Source organism: Augochlora pura, chromosome 7 (assembly GCF_028453695.1).
Source record: "Augochlora pura isolate Apur16 chromosome 7, APUR_v2.2.1, whole genome shotgun sequence".
NCBI lineage: Eukaryota > Metazoa > Arthropoda > Insecta > Hymenoptera > Halictidae > Augochlora > Augochlora pura.
In genome coordinates this window covers 22465693-22487261 of record NC_135778.1, presented here as the reverse complement: position 1 = coordinate 22487261, position 21569 = coordinate 22465693, and the positions used below count along the sequence as shown (strand labels likewise).

At 36.0% G+C, this 21569-nt stretch overlaps 1 protein-coding gene across 1 annotated transcript in view; it reads left to right on the top strand.

Annotated features, from left to right (window-relative positions):
- Nmdar2 (glutamate ionotropic receptor NMDA type subunit 2) overlaps window positions 1-20769 on the top strand; it is a 136286-nt gene extending 115517 nt beyond the window's left edge. Inside the window, 6 exon segments of the mRNA XM_078184810.1 lie at window positions 590-771; window positions 1569-1804; window positions 3004-3197; window positions 10187-10310; window positions 18381-18514; window positions 20337-20769. Of these exon segments, the coding sequence (XP_078040936.1) occupies window positions 590-771; window positions 1569-1804; window positions 3004-3197; window positions 10187-10310; window positions 18381-18514; window positions 20337-20394 (928 nt within the window). The 3' untranslated portion in view covers window positions 20395-20769.
- Window positions 20770-21569: the final 800 nt, after the last annotated feature.

The window sequence follows — 21569 nt, the reverse complement described above, 5'->3', positions numbered from 1 at the left end:
CGTTATGTAGTTACAAAATGTTTTGAGTCGCATAAATTAAGTTTCCGAAGTGTTTTAAAGATATGTATAATAAATTGTTTTTTTCAATTTGAAGCATCTTAAATTATGTTGAATGGACTTGGGCGGCTTTAAATTTTATAATGAATCTGGATGTTAATTTTGAAAGTGGCATAACTCCATTCTTGATAAGAGAACGCATATTATTCACTTAATAGTTGCCACTATTTTAATAGGAACTATAAATTGAACACCCTTAGATACACTTAAGCGGCATGACTCATTAGTATCCTATACGTATATTTTGAAATTCATTGAAACGCAATCCCTTAAATATCTCAATTTGAAGATAAATGGAGTTAGGCCACTTTCAAAATAAACGGCTCAATTATTGGAACAGCTGTTCTTATAAAAAATGATGAAGATTTTACTAGAAAACAGGATAACGTTATTTCGCTTATTTCGGATAAAATCAAATGTTCTGCTATTGAAGTAAGAGAAATGCCGCACGATTTTTCTCTTAGATGTGTTTTTAAGGAATTGTTCTTGCTTTCCAAACGATTTCTGAAGGAGTGTATTTCGTTTGCGACAGAGAACTGGACGCTTTTATCTACGATGGAACAGTTTTGGACTACTTGGTGGCGCAAGACGAAGACTGTCGATTACTGACCGTAGGGTCCTGGTACGCCATGACAGGATACGGTCTCGCATTTCCCAGAAATTCCAAGTACCTGCAGATGTTCAACAAACGTCTATTGGATTACAGGAACAATGGTATCGACATCTCCCACAATTCCATAATAACGCGATGACAGATAAGAGAGTGGAAATTCCGAAATTTATTTCGCTGTGCTCTGGGCTGGAATTTATTTCAGTGAATATTTTAGTCGAGAATTCCGCTTCACTCGTTTCAAAAATGGAATCTGTCTAATAATTTCATTTCGTACATTCCAATGAATAGCACTAAATTATTTATGGGAACCGAGGCCTTTAAAAATTCTTACTAAAATTCAAAACGAACTATTAGGTTGTTCGGGAAGTCATTCCGTTTTTTTTTCTTGGTGGAAATGAGTCACAATAGATCACTAAACAAAAACTATTGCAAAGAATCGAACGAAATTTTTAACAAACAAAGCTTACTATATCAGTTGTCCAAATATATAATGATTATGCAGCTTAAGTGTGAAGTTGGCTGTAAAAAAATTAGGTCCTTTTTTGGGAACAAACGAAATTACTTTCTGAACATCCTAATAATATAACTATTACTCGATTCAATAATGTCCTGCTTCTTTTGTTTCATTTACGTATTTCACTAAAATAAGATTCATTCATTTCAAAATCAAATAATTATTACTGGAAACTTCTATTAAAACTTCAAAATTACTTGAATCTGTCAAAGTTGTTTTTAAATACTCGTAAATTACAGAAACGGGTTTGCAATTGTAGAAAATTGAAAAGTATGAATCATGAACATTTTGAGTAATTCGGTGGTCTTGGTATTAATGTATGTCGTTAACTTAACTTCGCTAACCTGGATTTCTTTCTAGCAGTAGAAATGTTTAATGTTTCAGGAGATTTGGAGCGGCTCAGAAGGTATTGGATGACGGGTACCTGTAAGCCGGAGAAAGAGGTGCAAAAGAGCAGCGATCCCTTGGCACTGGAACAATTCTTATCAGCGTTTCTCTTACTGATGATGGGAATTCTTTTGGCCGCGGTCTTCTTGCTTCTGGAACATTTCTATTTCAAGTATGTCAGACAACATCTGGCGCGAAGCGACGGCGGCGGTTGTTGCGCACTTTTCAGCCTGGTAAGTTTCATCCAATCTGCATAATCTACTCCATTCTGCAAATATCGTTTACGATTTTCCAAACTGATCGTCGAAAATCTAACGTAAATTATGTAGTGTTACTCCATGGCAATATTGCGAACTCTGCGTGTATGTGTAATCTTGTTGTTGATAACAACTGTTTTTTCTTCTATATTTATGGTGCTTTTAGTTACTTAAACTAAACGAAATTAAAACATGTTTATGACTTTTGTATTTTACCAGAACTCAGTCGAGGCCTCTACTAATTATTTCAATTTATTATTTATTCAATTCTATTGAACCTGTTGCTTATTATTAGCTGGCAGATTTCTACGCAAAATAATAATTTTCTACCTATTGAAAGAAGGAATCCCTATTCTTCTTTAATAACTTTAAAAATATTTTGTTATTATCCTTCCGTTAATTTAAATTTTTCTGTAGTTTTCATCCACAACTTCCCATTTTTCTTATAATTGCGTAAAGTCCATAGTCTAGTTATTTCAATTTTTAATTTGTACATTTCACGTTTACTTTATTAGATTAATAACTGGTCTTATTACTGGAATAAAAATAATATGTACAGGGTGTCTCAAAAGTCACTCGCAATAGGAAACGGGGTTTTCTGAGATCATTTGATGCAACTTTTTCCTTGACAAACATATTTCCGGGGCATTGTTAAGGATTAGTTATTAAGAAGAAAAAACATTAAACAATAAAAAGCAAGTACTGCCGACAAAAAGCGGCTGAGCCAATAAGCGAAACTGGACTTCTATCACTCGTTGACTCGGCCTTCTCGCGCCAGTGGAGCTCGCTTTTCATTGGTCAATGTTTTTTGTTAATAACTCATTTATGATACTTCGGTCAAAATGTTTGTAAACGAAAATATTGTTCGAAATGATGTCAAGTATCTCCCATTTGCGAATTGTTAGACAGTTTTGGGACACCCTGTAAGTAAGAGTACAATAAAAGGATAACAGTATTAGTACTCTGTAGAAGTGTACAATATTTGATCGTTGTCAAATATTAGAATATTTTTTGCTTATTTTCAGTGAACTTTGATCTGGTTAATTATCGATGTGGTATGCCATTCGATTCGTACTCCCTTGCAGAAAATTAGTTACTCTATTCCTTCTAAAATCGAGTGATCAACGTCTCGCGTAACCAGTGTCCGAATAATCGACGTGCTACTTTGTTCAAAGAGCATGGGCAAATCTCTAACATTCCGGGGAGCCGTGTTCGAGGCGCAAGATATCCTGAGGTATCACAGATGCAGGGATCCCATCTGTGACACACGCTTGTGGAAGGTGGAACATGAGCTGGACATGGCCAGGATCAGGATACGGCAATTGGAGAAGGATCTCGAGGCACACGGGATAAAACCGAGGCAGACTAAGTACGCTTTTCCTTTACATAATTCGATCTAATGTCGTTCTAAGATCAAAGCTGTTCGACTTTGTGCACAGTAATTGAGATTCTCTGCTCCGAACTGATTCGAGAGCATCTCAATGGAACGTCCTCTTCGACAAAGAGGAGGACTCACGACCTGGCCTTTGAAGGGACAATCGAATGAAAGTTTTAGAGTCGATGAATATAAATTAATCCTGCTGTCATCGCTAAACGATGAATTCCGTGGAAGTAAAAAACATAGGAACGGGAAACTTTGTTGAACAGCATTTATACAAACGACAGTTTTCAGCAGTCTCGAATACATAAGTTAATCCGCTAAGCTCTCTATTATCCAAAAAGCGTTAGTACATGCTGAGTTCCACCCCCTGTAACTTTGATGAAACTATGGTAAGCGCCGAATTGGGTGGCTGACCAAAGCCATTATCTCGACTATACGTTGCGTTACAAGTTCCTCCCTGGGTTCCTCGACCCTATTACAACTCTCGAATTCTTCCAATATAGAGATGGGAAAAGATCTAACAAATTGGAATCGAAACAAAATATTGAACAATATACTTCATTGTAAGCCTGCATGTCGCTCATTTGTTATAGGAAAATGAACCATCTATTAGAGAATTATCTGATAAATAAATTCAATAGTTTTTAAATTCGAACTAAGCACGTACAATAATATTTAACTTAATGAGAAAATGTAGAAGTTGAAATTTTAAAACCTTGAGAAATGAAAATTTTGTTGAAGAGATCATTTTTATTACTATTGTCCTTCTGACCATTTCTATTAGATATTTTGAGAAATAATTCCGTAACTCGAACTAGGAAAAAAATTAGAATTAAAGACATTCAACTTTATTATAATGCCAAAAATTAGGGTTCAGAAATAATTTTCCATAAAATCCTTTTATCAATCTTGACTTCTATGCATCACTGTCAATGTTACGGTTTTTGTCGTATAATTACTAAAAGAACGATTTGTCTCACATAAATTAACAGCTGATAATTTTGATATAACTTTATCTTGTATAATCGCTCTGGTAACATTAAAGTGATATAGAAACAAAGTAACCGTCAGTAAAATTATTGCGATGTATAAATACATGTTAACCGTCAACTGTCGAGATAGAATCTCTATTTCAAAAATGTTCATAACCGATCCTAATGTGATATATGTTGCAAAGAAAATTTTCTAGATGCAATTATTATTATAATTACACAAAATCGAAATGCTTTATATAATGAATAGTCTATGTATATTTATGCAAAATAAAAATAGTCTAAGTTGATTGTAAGAAACGTAAGTCAGATAAGAAGTGTCATTCCTCTTTTAATAATTTGAATAAGTTCTACACAATAAAGAAATATTCTTATGTCCTTCTGATGTCTTTACAATTTTGCTTTTGTATTGTCATTTCTGCGAAATGCAAAAAATTTGTTAATTAATTATCAAACAAACGTTTATAAGTCAAGCTATCTTTTATATACTCAATACAGTGTTCCAAAGTGTTTTTTTTAAATTTGGACAAATAATTACAACGTCTCGATATACAAATTACATTGACTTGAATGTTCGGATTCTAAAAATATGAAAATTTGTACATGTGTAGAACTACTTCAGTAATTACCTAAACAGATACGGGTTAATCAGCAACCTAATTCGACGCGCACCGCAGTTTCAAACATTTTCGACCTTATTCCCGTAAAGCCGTGCAAGATGTCCTGAATTCTTTATTATGTATTGTGGCAGGTGAAACGCTAGGTACACCTGTTGACTTGTTACTTACACACGTTCACGTAGCTGTTACGATGAGTTAAATGCGAATAGTTTTGCCCGTGCATCTGTAAAGTTACTTTTACAGTTTAGTAAAATTTCGAGATTCGCTCATTGACCAACGAAAAGGCTAATATAAAATTTATGATGAAAAAACTAGCGTTGGCAACGGACCGACTTTTGCCATCCTATGCGTTGTAGTCCTCTACCACTCTACCTCGTCCGCTTTCTCCGAAATACCACTCGCATCCTGAATAAAATACACTTAGGTGCAAAAACGTGGAACGCTAAAAGCGATACAAAAATCTCTATAAACGCTAAAAGTCATTTCCAACTTTTTATTATTTCTACATCACGCCTTTCATTGCACAATTTTTTACTAAATCTCACTTAAATAGCATTTTATTTTCGAGAACATAAATAGTAGAATCTACATTTATAATAGTTATAAGTATAGTGCGATTCTATGCAATTCATCTTTTCGTTTCAGAGATATTAGCAACATTGCTAAGTCGCAAAGTAAGTCTGTAAGATATTGATAACAAAAGTTTGTTAATTGTAAAGATTTCAGTACAAAACTTGGCTGCACTAAATATTAATCCTTTCACATATCATACTTACCTATTTGTATTCGAAATTAATCCTTTTACAGATCATATTCACTTTTTTGCATATAGAATTCACCCTTTTACAAATCAAATTCATGTATTCGTAATTATTTGTAATTATTTGTAATTAAATATATATTAAATTTACAAAGTTAACGACATTTTATAAATAATCAGTAAACATTTCTGAACATGACTGATTTGTAACGATGTTTATAATATTTTATAAATTATTTCATGCTAAAATATAAAAAGTGACTCAAAGTGGATTTTTGTTATTGTAAGGGATAATATTATTTGCAAAAAGGTGAATACAGTCTACAGAAGATCTATAAAACCTTTGTATATATTCAAAAACAGCTGTAAATAATAATCGAGCACAATTTGAGATAACTGAGAATCAAAATGAAACCAGTGTTGAGCAATAAACGATTAACATTTTTTATTTTATTACGGGATTAATGAAAACGATTGAGGACAATGAAACGGGATTAATGAAAACAATTGCATTAATTGTTTAATGAATGTAATGAAAGTGAGTCGTTATTTTATTATACATTTGTCTTCGTAAGAAGTAACACTTTAATCTTGAATCGCGACCAACAATTGAAAGAAATTTAATCGTTAATTACGATTACTGATTACAACGAATGTGCTCGTTGACTGTAACTACCTATTAACAGTAGTTATGTTTAGTCGTCGATTAATATTTCGCTCAACTTTGAGCAAAACTACGTTAGATTTTATAGATTCGAAACTCTAACTCAGCTCTATGTTAATTTCGCGAAGCTTGAGACTGGGTTTTGAAGTACCCTACACTTTTTGCACCCCGGTGTATCACACATAGAGAACCGCAGCTTGCCTCCCACAAAATCCCGGCAAACCTGTATTCCAGCAACACCATAAACTCCCTGGCAAACAATCGACGCCCACCAACAACAACGCCCTGTCCGTCGATTACGAAAGTGTTTCACAAAGCGGAGGTGGACCCGTACAAGAGAGATCTACGCATGCTACTGCATAGTTACTTCACTCGTCTTTCGTAAAGTCTGCATGGATTTAATCTCGTTCCACGACCGCGCCGTAGCAACGGAAAAGCAAAAGCGCAATCGACTGCCACTGAACGTCAAATAATCTTCATCCACGTTCCCGTAGTTCGCTTCTTCGCGAGGTAATTAACGTCCGATTAATTAAAACCACGGCTGCCATAAACTCAGCGTGATGGAACGCGCGCGCGGATCGAGCTTAAATCCTGACCTATATTCTGACGTCACTTGGAGCCTGGTCGCACAGCATGCATTTATCTACCGATACGTATATGTATATATGTATATATGTATATATATATATATTACATATTTACCATAGATACATACGTTCACGTTCAGATGTGAATCTTATTATATGATATTCACATTTATAATATTATATAAGTACGTCAGTATCGTAATATCGGCACAAGCATACACTTTCTTTCTAGTTTTTCCTTATATATCTTCGCCACTTTGTGTACATTAACGATCGTGAGTTTGAGACCATCCCGCTGCTTTGTGCAATCGGGAACGTATCGTCCCGTGAACAATCGAATTTTCCACGGAACTTTAAGGTCTTGCTCTACTTTAGGTGAAGGAAGGACGTATTGATTTTCGTTTTTCGAAAACTTAGTATGCTCGCTGTACACCCCCGTCCATAAGTATGTGGACAATTGGCATTTTTAATGATTAAGTGACATACAATATGCATTATCTACATAAGATACTCTACATAAAAAAAATTAGTCGAAAAAGTAGAATAACATTTCTTCATTTAAGGCTTCGTTTTCGGGAAAACTGAATTAGAAGGATACATATTCAACATTTCAATACAATAGTATTATTCTTTAAATCAATTTTTTTTCGAAAAAGGAACCCAGAATGAAAAAACTGTTCTATATTGTCAACTTATTTTTTAACGTAGAATCAATGTTTATCCGATTGTACCATCAGTTACACAATATCGTGTACATTATGTCATTTATGAAAATTATTATAAGCTGAATGGGAAAACATTTTTTCGGATAGAATGAAAAAATTGATTTGTTTTTTTTTTGTTATTATCGGTGGAATATTAAATATGATATCTCTAATAACTCTAATATAATACGAAATACATACAAAAATTATAATTATATTCATCAATGATTTCAAAACTGTTTTTAGACAACTATCTTCATTAAGGAAGCGTACACATACTTATAGACGAGGGTGTACAAAACACTCACACTTCCCGTAGTTGTATTAATTACATGATTTTTATCGTTTGGCTGTGTTGAATATTTTTCGAACAATTTACATATTTCAAGTTTATATAAATGTTTCGTTCAGTATTTCATGCAAAAGGGACTCGCGTCGATATGCTCTTACTCTCTAACACCTTGCGCCATTTTTATCACTGAAGCAGAATTTAAAATGTCTTTAATGCAATAGAATAGTGGTTATTTAATAGACTAATGGTTATTCAAATGTTCACAAAATATGATGTAAGGTAAGTAGATGTTCCAATCATTGCCATCTTAAGTTCATAACGTCTGAAGTTGTTTTACCTAAAAACCATTCCAATTTGCAACATAATAAACTTTAAGATCTCTTTTATTAAAGAAAATTTGTTTCCATAATAAATATCATGCGTTAATTACTCATTACTTGAAAATATATAATATACAAAATTTACATCTTTTTTGCGCTATGACTTTTTCCATAGTCTCTACTTACGTCAATCACACATTTAATACACTAGTGGTTAATTTACCTTTTAATATGAATTTATAAATATAAGTATACAATATTTCTCTAATATTATCTGAAACGGATTTCAAATTTATCACAAAAATTTTTTTTCTTTACGATTTCCCACGCATTATTTCACTATTAGGTAAAACAATTTCTGTGAGAATCCAGGAATATTGACAACAATCGGGACATCTATCTTAATTTTATTAGATTCTAGAGGCACTGAAATGTGAATCAATTTTGGGAAGAAATATAGTGCATAATTACTGTTTACGTCAAGGTTATGTTCACTGTTGCACGTGGACAGTTCGAGTAATGTTGAAAGTCGATGGTCTCAAAACTTATGACCGACAATGTATTTTCACTGCATTATTTGAAAGACTGTTTCACGGTGAATTGGCTTCGAATTTTCGTCTATATGAGAAAGTTACACCATGGCAGAACGAGGGAATGATGAAAAAGAAACAAAGAGGGCGCATGAATGTGCAGAAGGGGAGGACGATGGTTGCAAAAAGCAGAACTTTCCAGCGACACGAGATCTCGTCGAACTTTCTCAGTTCGAGCCGAGAAAAGTTTCTTTTGAAAACTTCATCCGTATCAGCCCGGAGGTATTTGCGAAGTATCCGAGTGTATTGTTTCGGCGGATCGTGAACACTATTTAATTGAACTTCGAAAAGAATCAGATAGAAAAACATTCCACTTTACGTCGATGTGGATAAATAACAATCACTGAAACTTCTTTATTACATTTTTCTCACAAATTAAACATTTATCATTACAGCGAACTTTCGATGATATACGATAGTAAACAGTTTCAGTGCTCTTGTTATCAGAATTCTTCTCTTGAAATTTCTTCACAATGCTGACAATAGACTAGAAATCTTTCTGCAACTATACAAATAAATTCATATATTTCTTTATCGCATAAACGTTCTGAAAAATTATTACAAAATCAATTAAAATCTATTTAACCACAATTTCTTAAAGTTCGTTTATAAACTTAGAAATTTGCATAGACATCCATTTCCAGTATATAAATGACGGATAGAAATATATTGACGAACAAATGGAAGCGAATAAGCAAAAACAAATTACATATTCAAATGTCATTATCGATTTTGATTGATTAACTGTAAAGCAGAAGTATCGTATAATAAAAATTTCCATTATTTTTTTCAAAGCCACGAATTTCTATCTTAATATTCCATACATTTAAAAAAATCTGAAACTAAATAAAAAATTAATAACGAAACATGCTCATAGATACACAGTTTGTCTCTTAATTTATAATGTATTTATTGTATGTTTTTCTTTCTTTCTTTTTACGGTTTTCATACAAGTCTATTTGTACGTATGGAATATAAAATAATTAATTAATGATAAATAATAATAATTAGATTGCGAGAAGATTCTCTACTTAGATTGCAGGAAACAGAAGAAGAATAAAAATGTATTCTCCCTGTTAATAAATTTAGTAAATTTGAAAATAGTATAACAGTATTTTGAAATTCTTCAACTGTTTTCCGTTGAATAATATAATCTGTCCAATAATAATCGATAAATGTAACATTTTTTACTGAAATAAAATTCTCCCGTTATTAAAAGATCCGCAATCGAAGCACAGTTTCAAAGTTACCAAGCAGTTCGTTTTTTTCTTCTTTTTTTTTTAATACAAAAGAAACAAAGCATCGATTAAAGAGCTGATAAGTAAATAAGTAAAAGAAGACGCGATCTCGTGTCGCGGGATGCTGCTCCTCCATATTAAGAAATGGTTGGTGGCGGAACTATGGTGGAAAACGAAGCCTGGCACATATCCACGTCGGCTTTTTTAAAGGAGGAAAACCGGAAGTCTCGGCTGGTGCCGAAGATGCTTTCAAAGCTCGGACCGCCATTCACAGCCGCCGGAGCCATTGGCGGTGGAAGCTCCGCATCCGCTACCGCCATACTTCGATTCGTAAGTCTGCAACGCCCACAACACGTAAGAATATGTCAGTGACGTAGGAACCAGCGCAAATATTTTCCGAACGTGGCATATACCGTTGCCTTGTTACGAGTTTCCGATGCTTTCGGTATCTCTGACCCCAGAGTGAAATATAGAAGTTCCGAGCTGCGAACTTTCAAAATATTTTCGTTACGTTTGAAAAATGAAAATCGGAAGCGTGCTTTGAAAGAAATTCCGGAAGTCATTTCTGCCGTTTACGAAGAAGCTCTCCTTTTTGCTTACTAATACCTTTCTTATTAGAACTTGCTTCGTTTCTAGCTGTGAGCTGTTTGTATAATAGTTTTAACACTTTATCGACCGGTAGCCTATAAATCGGCTTTTCCCCCCGATCGGTAGCTTGTGAATCGGTTGCCATAGTAACCCTTAATTTGTTATCTATTATTGAGATAAATGTGTTAAATTGTACTACAAGCTTCAATATTATTATATAAAATTTTCAATATTTAATACCTTTCGCGATTAACCCTCCGATGACCGACAACTTTTTCAACGGTCAAAGCCCGACAAGGTCCCCAGGGACCTTCTCTATTAATATGGCGTGAGATACATATATGTAGGATCGGGTTTTAGGTGATTGACTCCCGCAATATCGCAATGTCTTAATAACGAAAAAAAGCAACTTTATTAATAGAATAAAATGTGAGAGATATAGAGATACAAAAATGAAATACAATTATTAGCTATTCACCGCAGCTACGACCGATCACAACTGAGGATCGCTTCGGCGATCCTCTCCGCGTTACCGCTGATCGCTTTCCTTTGTTTTTTCCGCCGAGCGCAACACCCGGCCATCCACCAAGTCACCGCGCTCGCGACATCCTACATATAATAGTTTTTATTGTTAACCGTAATAGTGCTATTTCAATCTTTTGTGTTCCTATGTTTGTTCCTATGTTGCAAAATGTGTATGAATATATATTTGGGCAGATGAGAATAAGATAATAACAATATTATATTTAATTTATTGGTGTTGCTTCGGTGGCTACTGCGTCTGTAGCGCTACAAGTATTGTATTTTTTTAAAACAGTGGAATGCTCAACACAAACAGGATTTCGGCAAAGAAAGCAGATATAAGCAGTCTTGCGTTGCTTATGCGACTCGACGACACAAACGACAAGATGGTCGATTACGACGTAGTGCCAATGGTGGTGCGGTATCTGTATTCAGTGGTGGTACCTGTTCCGATAATAAAGAAAAAGATACAGTCGTTTGTCTGACTGCGAAGTGGTGATCAATTCATCATGGATAATGAATGATGCGAGTGCAGCAATGTCAACGATGTTGTAAAACATGGCTAGTGGCCATCGTTTTGTTGCACGTTTACACGAATATGTACCCAACATTTGGTCCATTGTGTCAACACCGCATTTACTGGCATTGTAGTCGAGAATAGCTTCTGGTTTTTTTTTCGGGTTGATATCCTGAACTCTGGTTGTATAATGCTGAGTTGACAACAACAAAACAGCCTTGTTCTTTTTTGGAACGTAGGAGCACAGTGAAACATCTCCTTGATAGAATCCGAACAGTGTGCTGTATATTTCTCGTGATCTGTGTTTTACAAAAGCAGGTGGCACGCATTTTTTGTTGCTGCCTACGGTGCCAACATAAGCCAACTCTTTTGACTTCAAATACAATGCCAATTCCAAGGTTGAAAAAAAATTATCAGCATAAATGGTACGTCCGCTTTTCTCATACCGCTGCACCAAATTCAAGACAACTCGTTGTCCTTGATTTACTTCACGCTCTTCACCAGGCTGCTTTCCGCCATAAATCATACCCTTCAATGGGTAATATGATTCGGAATCGCAGGGCCACCACACTTTTATACCATATTTTGCAGGAACAATTGTTCGTCAACAGTCATCGATTCATGTGGTATATACGCTTTTTCCAAATTAGCCATCATCATTGTCCATATGTCATCTATAGCAGCCGTCTTACTTTCACGTAGCCATGCTGCGCGGGTATTACTATTATCAAATCGAATAGTTCTGTTGATGGCGTGAAAACGATTTTTACTCATTGCTGCTTTATACAGAGGCAAATGAGCGCATCACCGCCGCGCTGTGCCGATCGTGCACGTGTGTATTCGTTTACAATCACTTATTTTTTCGAAGTGCACCACTTCCTCGACAATCGTCCAAACCATAAAACACGAACAAATTACACGAAAATACCTCCACGACTAAAAGACAAGAACAAATTACATGGAATTACCCACAAGGTCCCTGCGGACCTTGTCAGGCATCGACGCCATAAATGACTTCAACCCGACGGTAATGATGAAAAATTTCACGGAATCGTATCGATGACGATTGTAATCGCTTCCAGACATCCCATTTATAAAAGTCATGAAAGCTGCGGCTGTTCGGACGAACCGTATTAAAATGCCGCATCGTTGAAAACGTCATAGGTCCCCAGGGACCTTGTCGGTCATCGGAGGGTTAATAAGATAAATAAAATGAAAATAAAAACGAAAATTTTTACGACCGGATCACCGGTCGATAAAGTGTTAACAAGCATACGACGTACTCTGTCGCTGGCTGGAGAAATAGCACAAAATTCTGTTGTGGAGCAAGGAGGGTATCCTGTTTGTTCCGTTTGATCTGTACGCCCGTATTCCCTACTTGTCTATAAACCACCCAAATCTACTGGTAAATAAGAAAACCAATAAACTAATTGACACGAGGAGAGAATGAGAGAGATATTGGTCGCTAATAATAATCAAAAGTCTGGAATTAAAACAGAATAGGAGAAAACGGGAGAGCAAGACGATTTTTTTCATGCATATAGTTTTCATTTATCTCCATTTGAAAGTAAACTCTATGTAAGTCTATGCTCTTAACACTAATCTTTGAGCAACAATGGAATCAAACATAAAAAATTTATAGTTATGTTGCATGTAATCTAGACAAATATAAATGAAGCATACATACCAGATACATGTGACAGAAGTTAGTGTGAATTTATAATTATGCACACCGCCGTGTGTCAATCTTCTATTTTCCCTGAAACAATTATTTCGAAATATAAAGCTTAAACAGTTTAACACGTTCGTCGCCGCGTCACCGATATCTGGGTGACATTAATTTCTGACCAATTTTGCAAATTTATTTTTATCGCAATATATTCGAACAAAATGAATTCGACTACGATTTTTCGAATGCGAAAGAGTTCTAACGGCATCCCGTATGATAAATGTGAACTTTTTAGTTTTATTTGAATTAATTAAATTGCTTTAATTATGTGGGGATTTTAGTGTCTAATCGTCGGCGACGAACGTGTTAAACAACAAAAGTCCTTGGCGGTTAAAGACGAACAAAATATTAACCCTTAACGACAGGACGAGTGGCGAGTGAGAGACGACACGCGGTGTTTATATTATGGTAACTTGTATGTATATTATATAATTGTATATAGTTGTATATAATCGAATATGGTTGCATATAATCGTATGTAAATTATATTTGTATTGCATACAAATTAAAATAATTTATATACAAGACACATCTGAGAAAATCGCCTCGTCCTGCTAGCTCACTTGGTCGGAAGAGTCGTCGTCCGCTAAGGGTTAATAGATGTAAGAGTGAAAGAAATCGTAGTGCAAGGGGTTGATTGTGCGAACCTTGACATTTACTTGACGAATTAGTTTCCCTACGAATACAGAATCTTTTTGAGCCTGGTCCCTGTTTCAGGAGCACGCCGTGAACTTGCCGAGAAGTGAAATGGTTGGGCTCGGAATCTTTTTTCCTCGTAACTTTGTTACCAAGGGGTCGCCGAGCTAAGCATTTTTCTCGGGCGGTGATTGCACCCGCGAGATGTGTTTACTGGGTCACGGATACCGAAACTTGGCACCGAAACAACGGCGCTATCGCATAAGCTGCCAAATGTCCGAAAAATTCACGGCTGTTTGTATCGCATCTGGTGTCGTCCTGAGAGGCGACGTTTAAATTGAACCGACAAACCAGCTTGCCGCGTAACACATGGTACAGAACGTGACATCTGGCACGCATGCTTAACAGGGCACTGTATTGTCTTCCGACTGAAAACATTTCGCAATGTTGCGCGATCTGAAATTCTAAATTGTCGCGCGTCGCCCGAGGTGTTCCGCAAGAAATTTCGAAGGGCGATCGATTCTCATTGAAATTCACTAATTTACATGCGGCGCCGCGGTGCGCCGGTAAAAACGCTCTCGCATGTATTTACGTTTCGTCGAAAGGACGTTCCTACGTCATTCCGAACTGCCCCATCCACGCTCACCTCCCGGAGGACACGCAGAAAATCAACGCGTCGATATTCTGTATCTGCCTTCTTGCTCGTTCCGCAAAGCAAACAGAAAACTTGCCGACTTGTCGGAATGAGAATAGTCGAAAGAAGTGTCACGGTAGTTGCAGCAGTGCTTTCTTAATAGATGGACATTTAACTCGAATCTAACCTGCCGAATATTGTTATGAGGGGTACAGGGAGTTGCTAAAGTCTGCATAACAGTAATGTCTTTGAAATATTTTTAAATCTTGAAAATTCTGTCACTAGATTATGGATCTTTGTAAGAATTCCTGTTTCGTACATTACTTAATCATCCATTAAAACTTACATGACTACCGTTAAGCCTTTAGCTTTATCAATTATATAAAAAAGTTAAATTAAACATTGATAATGATGGAGTTGAAGTTCGATTGAGTAGAAGCAAGTTTACTAAAAACAATTATATAATTTTTGTTATGTTATTTTCTAATTATATTATTACCACAGATGAATAAATAATTAATAGCGGTCTGACAGATCGTTAATAGTAGTTTTAAGAGTTAATAGAAACAAGAAAAAAAAAATTCAGTTCACTTGTTAGAAAACAACTGATCGTAGAATGAATGGACTAAAAATGTTACTAATGTTGTTAGTATGCTTATCTTGTATTTTACAAATTTGTGAATACCATAGGTGCATAAAGATCCGCATTTTACCTACCACTTTGACTGTCGAACATGTACCTCGAAGAATTCAAGATAGTTAGAGTAATTTAGCTAATAAAATTGAAACTGGAAAGTTCAGATTTATTATTTTAATTGCTAACTTAATCCGTTCACATTCAAAGAGTCGTAATGAAATCCGTTTTACATTAATATATCGCAATAAAAAAGAATTTTTAAATCTGAACCACCCATTTAAAACCGTTAAGTCAGTGAACGTATTAATATATTATTAGTTAGAGTTAAACAGATTCTGGCAATGATTTTTTGCTGTTAACCCCTCGACTGCCAGCGGTCTCCCGAACCGGAGTACATTTTTTATTCGCGCTGATATTCTACTGGAATAATGGTATTAACGCTCAAACGGCAAACATTTATTACAAATAAAGATATTACTATAAACAACATATTTCACTGAGCAATTTTTCTCTGACGATAAATAAATTTATAAATTCATAAAGTTTCCCATCATTTTTAATGTGTCTCTTCTTTGCGTTTTCATGCAAAATAATGAACATGTCCGACTATATTCGCTCTGGAAATTGTCGAGTTTTAATTGCCGGAATTAATTAATTAGAGAGAAAAGTTCGAGCAGTTCCATAAAACTAAGCAGACAATTCTGGGAACATGAAGCGAAGAAAAATACGTCTATTAAACAGACACTGCTACATAAAGTTCATACAATCGATATCAGTGATCCCAAAATACGTTGCAATAAACAATGTTCTGGATAATTTTATATATAGTACAATATATATAATCACACTGTTAATTTTACTAATTTTACAATTACACGCAAATATAATTTAGACGGATTATGTTGTTTTAAGGTATTCCTCAATAAAAATTACAAATACAACCTATTAATGACAATGTTTTTGCTAAACTAAAAGTCTTGATTTTAATTATTTGTGGATATTCATTACAATCGGCTATTTTTAAACCTTCTAAATTATATGAAAAGCTTTCTAGGCCTAATTCAAACTGTCTTTTACTTCTTCATAATAATATCATTGACATTTATACTCTGACGTATTAGAAATTATAAATCAATTAACTTCATACAGAATTGCATGGAGTTCAGCAAGTGCCGCATGAATAAACACATACATTATACATACAGAATACATTATATTAAAAATACAAACATTATACATACGGAATACATTATATTAAAAATACAAACATTATACATGCAGAATACATTATATTAAAAATGCTTATACGAATAGATACTACAAGATACGGACATCGTGCTTGCAAATTTCGAGATCATTGAAATCGATGAGATCCTACAAGATGCGTTTAAATAGTACTGACACTGGATCATAGTTTATGGCAGAGAATTTATTGTAGGATGTTATCAGAGACTTCAAGGTTACCTTCACTTTTTTAATTATAATTATACATATTTTTTATGCATTAGTTAACGCAGCTCGACATTTTCTGTAAAAATGTTCTGTTTTGTGCATCTGAAAAAGTTATTATCAGTTACTTAATATTATTTGTATTGTAGTATTATAGTATTGTGTACTATGCACTTTTGGACACAGCAAAATCCACAAAATCAAAGTTAAAATATGTGCAGAAATTAGTTTTTGTAACATAAATTCTGCAGCACCAATCGCAATACATTGTACACATGGTTTGTTTACGCTCTAAGGTAAACAATTATCAAATGGACAACGCTTTCCATTATTCTCGAAAATTCCAGAAAGGAAACGGTAAAACTGCTGTCTCAGCGGAACGGAACGAATCGGAAACAGTATTTCGAACATCGTGGAAATCCGTGGACCTCGGGGAGATGATAAAACCGATCCCGCGGGGCTCGGTCGGGTCCAGTTCTGTAACGATTACCATTCTTAACTTTCTCGATTCCTGCCGGTACCAATAACCGTAGAAGGAAAAAGACTGGACAACGACCCACGAGCTTCGCGAGCATCGACGACTACGACGCCGAAGATGAAATTTGATAATCGTGAAAACGTAGATTAGCCGCTTCGCTTGTAGTTGAAACGAGTCTGCATACACGCACTCAGATATCTACTTTATTTTATAATTTTTCAAATTTATATCTTTCGTATCGTTCATCAGATCCGTCCACTTTTATTCATGTGCTCGATAGCATGGCATGCGAGTTGAACGGCGAATTTGTCGATCGGGTCGTGGAGAATGGTGTCGGAAGCCCATAGCAGGCGATCAATCGTCTGCGCTAGTGACAGGCTGGCAAAGCAAGGGAAGCGATTTATTTATAAGCCGAGGAAATTGCTGGGAATTAGGGAAATCCAGGAAAAGGAAATAGCGTGGGAGCGAATCATTTGCACAGAATTGTCCAGCGTGGTCCGACATTAGAACCTCGAATATTTAGTTGGCCCCGGTGGTCGAAAGTGGGATACAATTTATTGCTCCGGCTGGGAGAAGTAACGACAAGTTCAATATTTCGTTCCGTATACAGTGGCCCAGAAATGTGTTCATATAACTTTTACAATGTAAAGAACTTTGCGGTTCAGTCGATAGAGGCATTAGTTTTTATAGACTTTCTTATTGGAAATAAAAAGACGTGAATTTCCAGTAGACTAATCCTTCTATCATCTGAATAAAATTCAAATCGTTTAGTCCAGTTTTAAACAAGTTATTACATTTTATTACGAACACTTTTATGAACCATTGCATAACTTTTCCCCTTAAAAGGAACAATTATACAAATAATATATTATGATCTATGTAGAATTAAATATGTTGCAAAAGTTTCGTATAACTCTATTAGAGGAGTACTATTGACAATTGAGTGCAACAGTAGAAATGATAATGAAAGGAATCCAAGTATTTCATGAAAGTGAAGAAATGATAACGTTGTAAACTCAACGACCGATGTTCTCAAATCGAAATTTTAGATTGAATTGTTTGGTAATCTTTTGGTTGCAATTAGAATGTGTTTTAAATTGTATCTATTAGGATGAAGGATATATAAAAATAATTTGGATTCTAATGTTGGGCCACGCATTCTGTATATTCATAATAACCTATTTATAAGCAATGCGCAGAATTCTTTCTCACAGAAATCATTACAAGGGAATTCTTTTAAATCTAGATTCATCGACGCCATCGACGTCGCCAGGCCTAGAGACATGACCAGGAACCACGTCGTCAGCACGGAATATGCAAACAAGTTTTTGCCACCAGAAATCTACAGGTAAACGGCGACTGATTCTCGTGACTCAGAGATTTGCATTCCTTTACGAGTAAAACTCATGAAATCCGTATGTAACGTTACTTAAACAAAAAGAACATAACATAATCCTAAGGTTATTCAGAAATGTACATTTTAAGAGGGTTTCTTTTTGTTTATGACAAGTATAAATATATGTAGCATTGACACAGTTGTGACTTATGCCGTACACTTTCACGATCTTACAATTTCAAAAGCACTTTAATTAGCAATGTTTAAATAGAATATTTTCTCATGGACTTAATGATTTCAACTTGAAATTTTATCATGTATAATTTAGCTTACACTTGACAAAATTCAACATGCATCCTCGAACAGCAAAGATTATGTAACTGTATTCAATTTTTATACGTTCAAAAACACGAATAGACTAGGCAGTATCAAACGAAATAAATACTTTTATTTAAACCGTCCTACTTTGGTCCTACGTAAATAAGCTGTTCTAAATAAATAAATAAATGATTCCTGCTTGTGCCTTCTAATTTTGCAACATTAGAAAGCTAGATAACATGACCTGCTTTTTGTAACTGATAACAAAAGAAGTTGGCTATCTACTTTGAATTATTTTTACATTTTTATATGTATAAGAAGAATTTAAGTTGAAAAACAATTTGTAGTCTCGATATACATATACATCACTGCGCAATGTTCATACTTCTGCTATGAATGTTTCCATGTAATCCATTTTACTTTGTTGAAACATTTAATGTTACATATTTATACAAAATTTCGACTTTCACGTAGCTATCTGATTAATTCTAAACCATAATCAGATAACTGTTCGGATACCAACTGTCTGCACAGATAAATATCCAAATTTTTGGCATCATCGATGTCCTGTTCGCAAATCAAAATTGAAATATGTGCACGTATTAACACGAATAATCCTCTTGTTCCATGATTTTCTTGTACCCGTATTATAAAATAACGCGAATTAAAGAGCAAAACGTAAGGATAGTTTCTTTACTATTAGACACTTAAAGTTTTCCTTAGATTAATACAAACAGAACACCTTGATTTGTTTTATCCAACATTAACTCGATCCTGTCCGATACAGCTCAATTGAGATGTTCGAATATAGTTACCGCATCTTAGAACCATACCAACAAACATAATATATAAAACACATAGTATACAAATACAATAATCCTTCTGTGTTTAGTCTGAACAGAACTTTTTCCCGTAACCTCGTCCATTCCATCGCATACACTGCATTCTTGTTTACTGATCTGTCACTTCAATCATCTAAATGCATAATTGGATGGGGAGTTATCCCCAGCTTCTTTATTCGCTATGATAGAGAAAGCATTGAAAAGACACTAAATCGTGTAAAAATTGATTAAAATCGAACTTCGAGACAAGGAGGTTTCGTAGTGCGTTAAACTTCAGTAGAAATGATAAAAACTCTGTACGTTTTCCAAAACTGTCCAAGAAGGGATTGCTCCCAGCATAACTGAAACGGTAAACGTTTAATATTTGCCATCAGCAAAGTAGCGCCGCGGAAATCAGTGAAAATTCGAGCAGCTTTATTTCCATAGCCGTTGCGTCTACCCACTTCCTGCGAAAGCTTTCGGTGATACGGGTGCCTCGCCGGAACTATTTTCCCCGATAATACTCGGTGCATTCTCAGCCGACATATGCAAACATCAGACCCTACCGCGGAATCCCAACCATCCTCCCGGATGTACTCGCAGCGAGCGGGAAGGATTTCGGCGAGGATTTTCCGCGAGCTGCTATCCCTACGCGGTTTCTTAAACTAACGAAAGAAATCGAATTCCCTGTACAGGATTCCAGACGAAGAAGCCGCCAGGACGGAGATAGCCGAGATGGAGACAGTTCTGTGATCGTAGAAAATCGGCGGCAATTGACCAGCCCCTTCAGTGCAAAGGGAAATGCGGCCGTGAGGGTCCCTTCGGGAGGAAAGTCGGTCCGCTTTCCCCATTTTGGACAACGAGTTTCATGCCTCGCAGCCTCGCGGAGGCAAGCAAGGCTTCCATTGAAACGAACCATCCGAAAGAGCTAGACGCAGAGAGAGAGAGAGAGAGAGAGAGAGAAGGGCAGATAGATAGATAGAGAGAGATAAACAGAGAACCCTGAGAAAAGAGAGAAGTATTTTTTGGGCTTCGTCTGAAGCTTCTAGACGAGCCCCGCCGAACACACGCTGAGCACAGAACCAAATTTCGTACGCGAAGAGGACACGGGAGAACGTTCAGTGCCTATCATAGAAGAAAATGAGAACGAAGAACAGAAACAACCGAGGGATGGATCGTTTTCCACGCTTTGACGTGTCGCGGGCGAGTCTGGCCACCTCTTCCAAGACTATTCATTGTTCCTTCACGAAGGACGACGAGCCGCGTCCGATCGTTCGTGGACACTTAACACTTTTTACAGTTCGCGGTGTTTGTCGTACCGTTCGATAACAAGTATCAAGAACTTCCGGCGCACCGTAGCCAACCGAGTCGCTGCGGCCGCGTACATTTGTATCTTGCAAGGATCGCAGAGAATCGAAACGATCTCGGTAGAGCCTGACCGAGAAACCAACCATTTGTTCTAACGCAGACCGGAAAAATGCGATGGACACACGTACTGTTTCTAATGCTCGAAAGAGGACCCATTGTTCGCTGATTCTCTGGTAGTCCTTTCGATTTGAATTTCTTGGCCTTCGTGGGCGCGTCCCGGTTCGATTTTTCAACTTAACAAGCGAACCGCGTTCCAGATTACCTGAGACACGCGGATCGGGGAATATTGTAACGTACCCGTGTGCCGTGCGAAGCTCCTCCGATCGCGATTCCGGTGGGAACGCGATGCCTGGCCAAGGTGAACCGACGAGAATCCAATCGTAAGTTTATTCAGGCAGCAACAATGCAATAGATAGTTTATTGAAATTCCTAAATCTTTTGAGAAACTCGTTAGAACTTTGTACGCTACTGCGGCCCGTTCTCCGAAAATTCGGGCGAAATTCGAGAGCCAACGATTGTCCGTTAAGACGAAAGCCAGGCCGTGCAAACTGATGGATGAG